We start from the raw sequence: 13,564 nt of genomic DNA on the forward strand, positions 1-13,564 counted from the left end.
TGAAAAAAAAACCCTAAGATTTGTTAGATTCTTACTGGCTTTTTTTCTGGGTGTTGTGTGTTTCTGTAAACCCTAAATTCAATTACAAATCAAATTTGTAATCAAAAATGTAATCAAATGCTAGATTTTACAATGAAAAACTTTTTCACTCTTCAGTGTGTAAACCTCTTGAAATCACTGGCAAGATTTTAAAATCTATTTCACTTTAACAGAACACACCTTTCTCTTCAGTTTATCCTGATTCCCAGTGAACTGAGGTAGCTATTAGCTTTAGCTGAGCAAAATATTTTGCTTGCTGTCCTTGTCCATCTAATTCAATAGTGCTTGTCCTGACATGCTCTTTCCCTGATGTGACAGACCTTTGTGACTTATGCATACACCAATGACAAGCCATTGCAGCCTGCCCAGGCATTTGCATCCCTTTCACTGTTCCACATTCTGGTCACACCTCTGTTCCTGCTGTCCACCGTGGTTCGTTTTGCAGTCAAGGGCCATCGTGAGGTAAGTGGTCCTTCTCCTTCCTCCAGCTCCTGAAAATTCATGTTCAGTACCAGAAAAGGTTGCTTCCACCTGCTCACGTGGAAGAGTGTTATGAGGTGGGACTCTGATACTGAAGATGTGAGAGAAATCAGAGTGACCCTTCTTTTTTACTCCATGACACAGAGACAAAGAAACAGCACAGGAAGGACAGGGAGCTGCTGCAGCCAGGCCAGAGCAGGGAGGAAAGGCTGAGGGAATTGGAATTGTTCAGCCTGGAGAAGAGAAGGCTTTGGGGTGACCTCATTGTGGCCTTGCAGTGCCTGAAGGGAGCCCACGGGAAAGATGGAGAGAGACTCTTGACAAGGGCCTGGAGTGACAGGGTAAAGGCAGAATGGCTTCACACTGACAGAGGAAAGGTTTAGATTGGGTATCAGGAAGAAATTGTTCCCTGTCAGGATGCTGAGGCCCTGGCACATATTGCCCAGAGCAGCTGTGGCTGCCCCAGCCCTGGAAGTGTCCCAGGCCAGGTTGGATGGTGCTCTGAGCAACCTGGGCTAGTGGTGTCCCTGCCCATGGCAGGGGGATAACAACAAGGTGGTCTTTAAGATTCTTTCCAAACTAGGCTATTCTGTGATTCTGTGATTCCTAATGTTCCATTGTTTTTTACAATTTCACTAACTTTAGCAGTTTGGATTCAGAGCTGCACTGAATTGTGAGATGCTCCTCCTCTTACACTCCCACCATTGCTCTTCCCTAGCACTCTCTGGGCTCTTGTCAGCACTGAGGGGGTGAGAGAGCCTCTCTAGCAAGACCAGCCCAGCTGAAGCAAGGAAGAGTAACTGGCTTAACCCTACCTCCACATAAAGTACATTGGGCTATAATTTAGAGAATTTAATGATGTCCTGCATCCTGTTCCAAGTATTTATTTCTGTAAAACAGCCCAAGAGAGCATCTTCCTTCATGCTGGGCTGTAGAACACTTAATCTTGAAGGAGAAGATTGGTATAAGTAAAATTCCAGGCTTTTGGGTGTTGTGTCAGAAGCCTGTAAGGACAAAGTCACAGTCATAGTGTGGTTATGCAGACCTACACACTGCCAAGATGTCCCAAGAGGTGTAAAATGATACCTGGCTGGCAGTAGAGTGTCAGATGCCAAGCATTAGCAGGATGTGAAGACAGAACTAATCTTCCCACCCAGAAACATCATTCCTTTATGCCAAGGCTGAGGCACATTGGCAAATATTGTGCTGTCACTGCCTCTTTTTGGTGGGTAATGGTAATACCAAGCAGCAGTCTAGGGGACTTCAGGCTCCACAGCTGTCATTTGCCAGCGACACAGTGACTTTGAAAAACAAAAATAATTAAACAGAGTTGATTTTTATCACAGCAGCAGCAGGAGCAAGGCCACATGAGATGTTTTCCCTAGGTTGAAAATTATTTCTGAGTAGTGGAAAATCTTCAGGCTCCTCTATAAATCATCCAAGCCTCCACATCTCTGTACTATGTTTAGCATAGCCCTAATATCAAAATGGTGTGTACATTTTCCTTAACACTGCTGGCCACCCCTCAGGGCAATATTTAAAGTCCAGATTTTCCAAAACAAACTGCATCCTTTGTCAAACTCATTTCTTAACATCTTTCTCCCATGAACATCATGTCCCCAGAAGTGAAGGATAAAGAATATGTGTTTGGCCACTTCATAGCTCTATCCTCAATCAAATACATACATGAATATGTGCTTATTATTTTTGTTATTAAGAGCTTATACTTTGGTAAGAATCTCAACTTCTGTTCAAAAGTAGTTCTAGTGTCACTAAAACTTCTGAGGGTACCTCATTCAAATGCAAAATAAGAGTTGGTGTCATTTTAGGTGCATGATCTAAACAAGGTCTTGTATCTTTTACGAGAAAATAAATTCTTTCTTAGCCCCTTATGTATGACTGAAATTCTGATATGGAAACATCAGAATTTATGGGGGACATAAATTTTCTGTTCAAGAGAGGAGATAGGAACAGGCATGCCGGCAGCAGGAAATAATGACAGCAGTGCTTTCTTGCTAACCTGTCTCTCTGTGGCTTGAAGGTGTATTGATAATTTAACACAAAATACATAGACAGGCTTTGAGATGCACTACTTACCCATTTGCAGAATAATGTTCAAATCACTGATCTGAAGGCATATATCCTCCTGCTTTCTCAGTCTCTGGCCCAATGTACCTTGATTTTAGTTTTTGCAAGGTAATAGCTTCACCATGACTGGTGTGTGATTTTGTTCATCCCTTCCCCAGAATGATAAAGAACCAGGTCCTTACAGCACTCTGAAAGGAAGAGGGACAGAAAGAGGATCAAATCCTTCTCTGATGAAGAATGAATTGAACCTGTGCACTGTTTCCCAGTGGACAATTTTAAGAGCTAGGCAAAAAGTTGCTGTGTGTCTCCAGGGCTGGCCATGTCTGTGCTGAGGTGTGCAGTACCCCACCCCTGTGAATGCAATGCATAGAACCATGGAATCCTAGAATGTGCTGAGTTAGAAGGGACACACCAGGATCGTTGAGTCCAGCTCCTGGCCCTGCACAGAACACCCCAGGAATCCCACCCTGTGTGTCAGAGGGTTGTTCAAATGATCCTTGCGCTCTGGCAGCCTTGTGGCTCTGACCACTTCCCTAGGGAGCCTGCTCCAGTGCCTGACCACCCTCTGGGTGAAGAACTTTTTCCTGATATCCAACCTAAACCTCCCTGACTCAGCTTCATGCTGTTTCCTTGAGCCCTGTCACTGGTCACAGAGAGCAGAGCTCAGTAGTTGCCCCTTTGCTTCCTCTCATGAAGAAGCTGCAGAACCTTCCCCTTCACTTCCCCTGATGAGGAAACTGCAGCACTGCTGTGGGATCTCTCCTCAGTCTCCCCTTCTCCAGGCTGAACAAGCCAGGTGACCTCAACTGTTCCTCATATAGCTTCCCCTCCAGACCCTTCACCATCCTCCTTTGGACAGTCTCTAATAGCTCTAATGTCTTTTTTGTTAATATATATATGAAGCAAAAGCTGTGTCAGGATGCACCCACTGCCCTGGCATTTCCAGAGGATGGAGGTGGGTGAATGACTTATTTCTGCACCCTGCCTGCACCGTCCTGAGAAAGGCACAGAAGACATAAGCCTTCCAAGAGGGAAACCATTCCCATGGAGTTCCCTTGGCACCCTCATGACTTGCTCTACTCTTCATTCCCAGCTACCGCTACAATGCTTAAATATTTTCATCTATCCTTCTTCCACACACATAAATCTTCATTTGCCATCAGGGTGGCAGATGAAAGTATCCCATAAACTTCTTTTGAAACATTTCTGATAAATCCTGCTGGCATGACTGCACAAAATAGGAAATGTATTCGTGAAAACCTGGTTTTATGTAATTCACTGTCCTGCTTTCTTTCAAGTGTGCAGAAGCTGAATGAGTTTCTGCTGAGTGACGAGATTGGAGATGACAGCTGGAGAGGGGGGGACAGCTCTGTACCTTATGAATCCTGTAAGAAGCACACTGGACTTGTAAGTTCTGCTTTATGACCCTGAATTTCAAAGCAGAGAGGCCATATAGCCCCATACAAGCCCAGTGGCCAAGCTGACAGAGCCTGAGTGCTTTTATTTCTAGCCTGGCTGGCTCTAACATTGACTAGTTTTACCTCTTTTATGTCCTAATCTCTGTGTTCTTATGACATGAAGGGTCCCCAAACACACTTAAGTATTGCTGAAGTGTCAATAGCAAAAAAACCCAAACCTAAACCAAAACCTAAAATGTATCAAACCTAAACCAGCCTAAACCAACCATAAGATGCCAACATATTTAAATATTACTAAAATTCAACCTTCTTCATTTTTCTAGAAGGCCTGGGTGGATTTCTTGTGGTTATGGAGTTTATATTATGTACTGCCTGTACATCCCATCTTACACTGGGCATCCTTAGGGAGGAACATTTGTGCTTTGGGTAATTCAGAATTAAAGGTGGAAAAAAACAACACCAAACTTTGTGAAATAGGAATTAATTCCAAAGTGCTATTTCTGGAGTACTAAACATAGAGTGAGTTTGAGTAAAATTTGAGGACAAAAAAAACACAACAAAGATGATTTGGGAAAAGGTGGGGTTTTTTTCATTTTGACATTTTTCTTAAGCTATATATTTCAACAGTTTCAAACTGACTGTACAATTTGAGAGGTGACTGAAACTTGAAGATGGCAATAGAAAGATAGGATTAGCACAAAGTAAATTTCATTTTAGCTTGACAACCTGAAACAACACCCTTCTTGTTTTTCTGGGCTAACAATAATAACAAGACAAACGAAAATGAAATAGTTTCAGCTTTTATTTTATTTTTCCTGTCCTCCTTTTGCTTAGTGCTACAGAAACTGTAGATGATGGGGAGAGGGTTTGAGAAGGATGGTTAAAGATGAAATTTGGGATGGTTGTGCATGGGAAGCAAAAATCCCAATATTTTCTGTGCTTCAGTTAAGGGTGATTAAAACATTTAAAATGTGTGCATGACAGTGGTGTATCTGTATTAGCACATATTGAAAAGCACTGGCTGCTTCTCCTGAGCTGGAATGGTGGTAGGAAAGGGAATGGATTGTTTGCTTTAGAGGGCACCAAATGCTGTCTTCTCATGAGGATTCCAACTTTTCTCCTGTTTTCACCTCTCTCTAGCACACCAAGGCCATCAATAGGAGGCAGCCCCTGAGGTATCAGCTTGAAAGCTACGAGCAGCCAAAAAGGAAGCACACACGACCTCTGGAGATTGATGATGTGGCCATTAAGGTAGTTTGGAAAATGTTTTCCCTCTTGAAAATAGGGAGCAGATCCTCCTGCAACAGCATCTGATGGTGCCCAATTGCTGCCCTTTTTTCAAATTTTCCATGGCAAGAGCAAGCTGTTAAATAAGTTAGCACTTTAGGCAAATTTACAGTGAGAAGAGTGGACTTCAGACCAGTTTTTTACAGTTATTTAGTGTCTTCTCAGGATATAAAGAGGCATCATGAACCTAATGTCCAAGTCTTTAGTCTCATATTTGACAGAATGAAAGTATTTGGTAAACAGAACTCAGCTCAAGATCATCCCTTTCTTGCCTTACATACATTATGTACATTTGTGTATTTATCTTTTCTTTTTCACAATTTTTTGGGGTTTGGCACTATTTACAAACTTAGCTTGCTTTTTTCTTTGTGTGTACAACCGTACAACACCATGTCTATTAATCACAGATTTATTTTATGAAGGTATTTTAAATCTAAATTAATAATTTTAATTTTTTCCCCTCCTGTGTTTAAATATCTGATTTGTGGTAATTGTTTTGTAGGTGACCAATGGATACTTTTCATGGGGAAGTGGTTTAGCTACACTGTCCAACATAAACATTAGAATCCCAACAGGTAGGATGAAAGCACACCTTAAAAATATAATGAAATATATAATGCCAAATTGTTACTAATTCCACTTCTTGATGTTTTGAAATGCACAAAGGTACACATTTAGAATTTTTAAAGAAAAAATAGAGGTTAAAAGTGTATACAAGGTCATAAGCTATATTGTTCATATAGTAATATCATTAGATAAATTCTGTGGCTTTTATATATCTATATAGTTTATATAGTTCTGTAATAGTATAGTTTATATAGTTCTATAATAGCACAAACTAAGTCAAGAGTTAGAATATACATGAAACGATAGTTGAAAAAATATCATTATTATTTTTAACAGAGAAATTGAAGAAAAAGAAAGAGAGAGAACTCCAGACTCATTCAAACCAAGGGTCCATCTAACTCAGTATGTTATTTTCAGCAACACTCATGTATTATATTCTTCCCACCATTTATCAACTTACAGTCTTCCAGTTCACAACTATTTTCATTCAGAAGATGGAGTTTTTCTGTCAAAAAATCCTTAATTATTTTGTCTCTCAATAAATCCCTCTTTATCAAGCTGAATTCCTGAAATTCCTTACATCCTCTGTGTCTTTGGCTAGGGATTCCATAGGTTTACAAAATGCTGATTTGTTTTGGAATACTTGCATAGCAACTGTGAAAAGCAGCAACCGTTATTTTCTATTATTATAATAACAACAACAATAATTTTATTTCTTTTCTTGTTGATAATGCTGTAATATTCATAACACTGTCTGCTGGCATTTCATGTTATTAAATAGTCTTATGTTTTATTTTGATCTCCTATCAAGGGCTTTGTTTTAAAATAGAGTATTACTTTAGGTTGCTGTCACATGGTAATTTAGTAACCCCAAAGCCTGTATGATTTGTTTCCATGTAGCATTAAGTGTCACCAGCAGAATGTCTTTGCTCCAAGGAGTTTACAGTCTGAGGCCTTGGGTTCACAGACCGGGTGAGCCAGAGTTTGCCTCTTTTGGAAGGAATAAGCCCTTGGCTTCCCAGCTGGAGAGAAGTTTAATTGGAAAATTTCCAGTACCTAAAGGGGGGCTACAAGAAAGATGGAGAGAGACTCTTGACAAGGGTCTGGAGTTACATGACAAGGGGGAATGGCTTCATACTGCCCGAGAAAAGGTTTAGATGGGATATGAGGAAAGAAATCTTCCCTGTGAGGGTGGTGAGGCCCTGGCACAGGTTGCCCAGAGAAGCTGTGGCTGCCCCATCCCTGTAAGTGTCCAAGGCCAGTCTGGATTGAGCTCTGAGAAACCTGGGCTAGTGGAAGGCATCCCTGCCCATAGCAGGGGGATGGAATGAGGTGATCTGTAAGGTCCTTTCCAACACAAACATTCTATGAGTCTAAGAAATGCACTGGCCAGCACAGCTAGTGAGTTCAGTTTATGGGAAGACCTGAGAAGCACTGTTCTCACTGCAGAGTAGGACTGGAGGTAAGAAAGTATCTGTGTGGGGGGATAAGGAGAAGTACAGCAAAGCAGAGAAGAGTAATGGGTCTCCTTTCAGTTTATTTTTTAGATTGGTCCAAATTAATTTCAGTTCATTTATTAGATTGGTCCAAATTTTCATGGATCTCCAGGCTGAATAACCACTCCCCACCATATATTGTTTGACCCTAAATAACTTTCATAGAGTAACACAGTCCTGTGAAACACATGCTAATATAGGTAAGAGCAAAAGTCTCATTCCTTCGGACGTTAGTGTGTTACTGCAATCCATTACTGTTTCCGTAGATGAATACATGCAATATTACCCATTTATATAGTGGATGCAAAAAAGATTATTGAATCAGTTCAAGTGCTCTAGAGCTAAATCTACCTGAGCCTTGTGAACTAGAACGTAACTGGTTTTTTTTTTCTCTTTCTAAAAAGTGTTTTGTTGTTTTTACTATTATTGTAGGTCAGATGACAATGATTGTGGGCCAAGTTGGCTGTGGCAAGTCTTCACTTCTCCTTGCTATATTGGGAGAGATGCAGACCCTGGAGGGAAAAGTTCACTGGAGCAAGTATGTTTATATAGCTATTAATTGCTGTATTCATTTAAGGAGGAGGCTGAGATTTGCTGTGAGAAATGTAAAACTTCATGCCTCAGAACTCCATGTTGAGTGATTACCATTAACCAGATCCTCTCTGGAATGCATCACCTGCAAACTCAGGAAGGATTTCTCACTGTTTTGTCACGTTCAGAGCAGGCAGAGCAGGGTGTCCCAAGAAGGGAAAGAGGCTAGTCTGGGGATTAATATTGATATGCGGATAGAAAAACTCTATAACTTGCGCAGTAGTTATAAGAGTAGGTATGAATTTATTCAGTGCTGTGGTGCATGGGGGATATCTCCGAAAAGCATGCACACTTTTGAGCTCTGGCTTTCTCTTTTTATCCTTTACAAACTAGGTTTACACAATATGCTTAATACATATTCATTTCCTAACCTCACCTGTCTTTGCTTCATATTAAAATTAGCTCCACGCCCCTTTGCGGCTGCGTACTGGTTGTTTTTGGTCAGTTCCAGTGGTTGTCTGGACGTCTTTGGGATGAGGTCATCAGTTTTCTCTTTAGCTGAACTTTTCACCTTGTCTTCTCACACAGGTTCCTTTTAGTCCTTTGATCACCTTTTGGACTTTGATACCATTCTTTCCGGCTTAGGTGTCCAAAGAATCCCCTTATCTTGTGGTGCCTTTGTCTTTGCATCTTGTTTGTGCATTCTAGCTCTTTATCTTATCTTGCAGTCTCGCTCCTTTCTTGCTCTTGTCAGCTCCCCTTCTCTTCTGGTCAGGAATTTCTTTATGCTTAATTCCTAAATTCTTAATTTCTCTGTTTCAATATCTAATATATTGGCCTAGCAAGTGACCTGGATAATAAGCATAGGCTTATTCCTTTTATCAAGTAGGCTTCAGTACTCACTATAATTGAAGTCAGCATTGTCACATTGTTCCTGTACCCACCAGTGAAAGTGTGGAGCTTCTTCAGCCCAGTGGGATGTGTCAGGGGCCAGCATAAAGGAAAGGATGTATTTCTACTCAGAGCTGCTGCTACCGCTGGTGCAAAAAAAAAAATGTAATTACATGTGAGAAATTATTTTCTCCTTCCCTGGTACCTACCCAAACCTCACCTATGCAACAGTGTCACTCTTCACAATAGTACACTCAAAAACCAGCCTGAGCACACCAAACACCTTTTAAGTTAAAGGCTGGGCAAAAGCTGTTTCTGAAAGAACTGCTCATGAGGTCAGGCCTTGGATTCAGAACCAGTAAATGAGAACTTCCCACAGAAACTGAGGCAGCAAGCACTCTTCAAGCCTAGACAGGGAAGAGATGGTGGAAGCGATCTGCTGTAACCCCAAGACTTGTTCTTTGGTTTTAAAGATCAGTTCTATTTCTTTAAAACTACCAAGCCAAACTCGATTATCTTTTTGCTGAGAAAAGAGGGAATCTTGTTAGAGAGATCAATATTTTGTTGCCCCATTCCTTGACTAGTAGCGTCCTTTATCATATTTTTCTTACAGCAATGTTGAAAACTGGATGTTTTTTGCTTTTCATGTGATGGTATTCATGACATTTTTTCTCTCTAGCTGCACTTCACTTTTTGCTATTCTAAACATATGATCTCACTGGAGTAGCAGGTACAGTTGAAGCCAAGGCTACACTAAATTTAGTTTAATTATATATGAATTTAGGCTTTGAAGGAAGAAGAATATGTGACCTACCACAGTTAGTTTCTTCGAGACATGCAATGAAGCTTTTTATACCACAATCAGACATTGTTTTTCTCAGTAGTTTAAAAAAAAAAAGAGTAAGTAGAATGTACCATGAAAAGATTCTCACAATTATTTTGAAAGAAGTATTTGAGAAAGACTGAAATTTTTCCTAGATAAAGATATGGAATGTTGGAAAGATTAGAAAAATTAGAAATCTTAGGAACATAATAGATACAGCTTATAAAATGTTTAATAATTATGAATTGTGAAAAAAAAGTAAGTTTAATATTTTTCAAGAGATAGAATCATGCTGTCAGTTGATTAGCAATCTACATCACCACAACACCAAGAAACTCAGTTTTTAGCAAACCCCTCAGATTTTTTTTTTCATTGCACATTATAACTGTGATACAGCTGATGCCAATGGTTATACTTTGCTGGTAATTTCAGACTGCCTGGCAGACAGATGAATACAGAAGGATACTTCAGGTATTTAACTAAGTGGCTCCTGTATTTTCCAAAACCATAATAAAGATCCTATTTTCTCTTTTAAGTCCCTTTCTATGTGATTCTCCATGCATGACTACTAACATGACTACTGATCCAGGGATGAAATGCAGGCTAGGTGAATTCCTTTACAAATTCAGCTGTAACAACACACTAATTGTAAGCATGGATAAGATTGCAGCCCCAGTTGTATTGGAACAATCTGGCCAGGCATCACTGGGATTTAAATACCCTGTTGCTGGGGGGGCTGACTGCAGTGTGTCCTGCTGCCAGGGTTGTCACTGCTTTGGCATCTCAGGGAAATAAAGCATGGCAGTAAATCTTTCTGTAAAATAACTTGGCAAAGGAAAATCTTATGGGCTGGGTCTCAGTTTTTCCCACTTATATTAGACATGTCCTGTTGCAGCGGCCTCAGGGAGACAAAGAGTTACATTGTCCCACCCCAAACCCCTTGTGAAGGGCGGCCCAGGAGTTCTGATTGGGTTTGAGTCCCTGGGGGGTTCTCCCTTGGTGTGTTTCTAATGGTCCCTGACCCTGAACTCCACCCTCAAAGGTGGAAACCCTCGGGGGTTCTGTCCCTCAAAAACCCCTGCTGTGCCTCTGTTCGGGGCTCTCTGTTCTGGACCTGACTTGTTCCCATGCTGAATAAATGGTTTCATGAACGGGAGCCCGTCTCGTTGGTGTTTCATGCTGGTCCCCAGAACCCTGCTGTTTCCCTGGACGAGATCCTGAGGTTGCAGGCTGCAACAATGTCCCAGAAATGTGACATCCTTAGACACAGAGCTGGGTTTTTGTTTTCCCAGTGAGTAATCAGATTGAGAGACTTGTTAGACACTTATGCATGAGGGTGTCTGGGTGTTGTCATTCAGACAAGCCTGTTTCAGATGAGAGTTATTTATTATAAAGTTATTTCTTAATAATTTGTGGGAATCACACAGAGACATGTATTCCCCTCATGCATATCAAACCAAACAGCCAGAACCATCTTCTCCAACTGCCAAGCCAAGATGGACTAAGTAGAAACCTTTCACTTGCTACATAGTTTTTTGTACACTGAAATGGTTTCTGTGCAGACAGCTTGTTGTATACTAAGTGAAAAGCTCAGGAAACACAAGAGTAAATAGATCCTCAAAAATGGCCTGCTTTGTCCTCAAGAATCCAGAAGGATGTGACAAATATTAGGAAAAGTCAATGCTCCCCTCAAAAGGATTGCCAAGTACAATGCTCACCCAAAGATTAAAACCACAGGAGATTACAGAAAGCACTGAAGGAATAAAAAATCATCCACATAAACATCAGTGGCCAAAACCAGCAGAATTGCCAGTTCTGGTTGCAGGGACAGGCCTAAATTCCTCTGAACTCCTGTATGGAATTTGTGTAGATGCTTGGTCCTCATCTTGCCTCAATTTCCTCCCTACATTAGCAGAGGAAATGGTTCATTCTGTGGTTACAGGGCTATCTCAGAGATTTGGCACGCCTTTCTCCTCCTCCTCCTCCTCCTCCTTCTCCTCCTCCCCCTCCTCATCCTGCTTCTGATGCTCATGCTTCTGCTTCTTCTTCTGCTTCTTCTTCTGCTTCTTCTGCTTCTGCTTTGCTTCTATTTCTGCTTCTGCTTCTTCTGCTTCTTCTTCTGCTTTCTTCTTCTTTTTCTTCTTCTTTTTTGTTTGTTTTTTCATCATATATATTCAAATCCTATAAAAATGGCTGATTATTTTGGTCTTTCTTACCATTTCAGACTTGAATTTACCACACCCCATTTAGGGCAAAATATATATTTTATATTACAGCTAAAAATCAGTATAAATAGCCACATTTCAATAAATAAATAAATAAACTAGAGGAAATAAATGCTAATCCCCTCAGGCAAATAAAATATCTTTTTTAGAAATCACAGGAGCTTCAATTTCAGCCCACTCCCATGCCCTGCAATCACATCACTCTCTCAGATTCAGAAGAGTAATAAAACAAAATACTTAATCTCCTTGTTTGTGAAGGCCCCAGCACACTAAAGGTCTTTGCTGTGTTTATTCATGAGATTATTGGTGAATGTGGGTTCTCACAGAAACCTCATTCATTATTTGGAAGAATCAAAGTCCATTTGTCAAATTAAGCTGGGAATGAAATTTTTAACCAAGGAAAAAGGGTTTAACAAACCAAGCTCCTAAAATTAGTCCTTGCCCATTGAGAAGCTCTGTTTGGTTATCATGGCAAGCATATTAAATCTGGCATGGAATTGCAAGGAGTCTTGAAGGCTTGTGCCTAGTTTTTGTTAACTTGTAGTACAGAGGGTGCTCCCAAACTTATACCTGAAAACATTTTCTCTTTCTCTACCACTGCAGTGCTCTCCTGACAAAAGTAGAGCAAATTTCTTCTTCCTGTTTGCCTTCACCTATTTTCCAGCCCCTTTTCAATCTCTCCTTAGACTCCATCTTTTGTTTTCTTGTAACTTTTTTCCATTGTAGAGAAGACTGGAAGCTTTTGCTGAGAGACCAAGTTTTAGTGAGGAGCTGTCTATTTTGAGCCTCAACATGTAGCTCTCCGACACTTCTGAGATTTATTCCCCTCTGATGCAACACCTTCTCTGGCAATTGGTGTATGAAGAAAACACAGACTGTGCATTTTAGGAGGCCTGAATTGCCCAAGTCCTCAGAGAGCTGATGTGCAGCACAGAAAACAATGTGTCTCAGTTCTGGCATTTTGGGAAGATGCGTAATACATGAGTCTGACATTACAAGGACTCTGCTTGCTATTAGAAATTTTATGCCTTTTCTAGACTTGGACATCCTGCAAATGAGTACAGCTGCACTTACTTGTATCCAGTAGTCAGGCAGTCATTTCTGTCTCAGGATTGAAGTGTTTCATCTGGAGTGTTCTTAGGCTTGAGAGAAGACGATTTGTTTGTTCATGGCTTTTTTCTAAAGTCAGGAAAAGAATGTTTTAGCATAAGTTTTCTACTCCCTTCCAATGCCTGTTTATATTTACCTGGTATAAGCTCTTTTAGGTTTTGCACTTTGCAGTGATGCATCACCATGTTTCATGAATGAGCATCATTGCTGGTCCAAAACTACTTTGCCTGCCATTCCAGGCTCTTGGCACTGTTAAAAAGTCAATTAACAAACAGAGGGACCTGCAAAATCATTCATGTCATTGCTGCCATTTGAATGGTCTTCAGAACATATTTTTTAAGGATATGATCCTTAAGAAGTGGAAGATGACAAGGAAAATCTACATGTTGTAGGGCTGTGCACAGCTTTATGTAGCCTTAGTGCTACAAAGAGATTCAAAGTGTGTTCTGATCCTACAGTGTAGCTGCAATGCTCATCTTTACTCCAGGAGAAATTTGACATTAATTACCAACTTCTGCAGGCCACTGTGTGGAGAAGCTTATTGCTTGCCAGGCAGTATTAATATTTTAATATTTAATAGGTTTTATGATACAACTTTAATTTAAAATA

The 13,564-nt window shown here is 40.5% G+C and overlaps 1 protein-coding gene across 1 annotated transcript in view; it reads left to right on the forward strand.

Annotated features, from left to right (window-relative positions):
* LOC131591693 (ATP-binding cassette sub-family C member 9-like) overlaps nucleotides 1-13,564 on the forward strand; it is a 69,836-nt gene that overhangs the window by 26,132 nt on the left and 30,140 nt on the right. The window contains exons 14-20 of the mRNA XM_058862640.1: nucleotides 358-490; nucleotides 1,544-1,553; nucleotides 3,906-4,014; nucleotides 5,166-5,276; nucleotides 5,815-5,887; nucleotides 7,808-7,913; nucleotides 10,053-10,091. Coding sequence (XP_058718623.1) covers nucleotides 358-490; nucleotides 1,544-1,553; nucleotides 3,906-4,014; nucleotides 5,166-5,276; nucleotides 5,815-5,887; nucleotides 7,808-7,913; nucleotides 10,053-10,091 — 581 coding nt within the window. The remainder of the gene's footprint in view (nucleotides 1-357; nucleotides 491-1,543; nucleotides 1,554-3,905; nucleotides 4,015-5,165; nucleotides 5,277-5,814; nucleotides 5,888-7,807; nucleotides 7,914-10,052; nucleotides 10,092-13,564) is intronic.

Source organism: Poecile atricapillus, chromosome W, assembly GCF_030490865.1.
Source record: "Poecile atricapillus isolate bPoeAtr1 chromosome W, bPoeAtr1.hap1, whole genome shotgun sequence".
NCBI lineage: Eukaryota > Metazoa > Chordata > Aves > Passeriformes > Paridae > Poecile > Poecile atricapillus.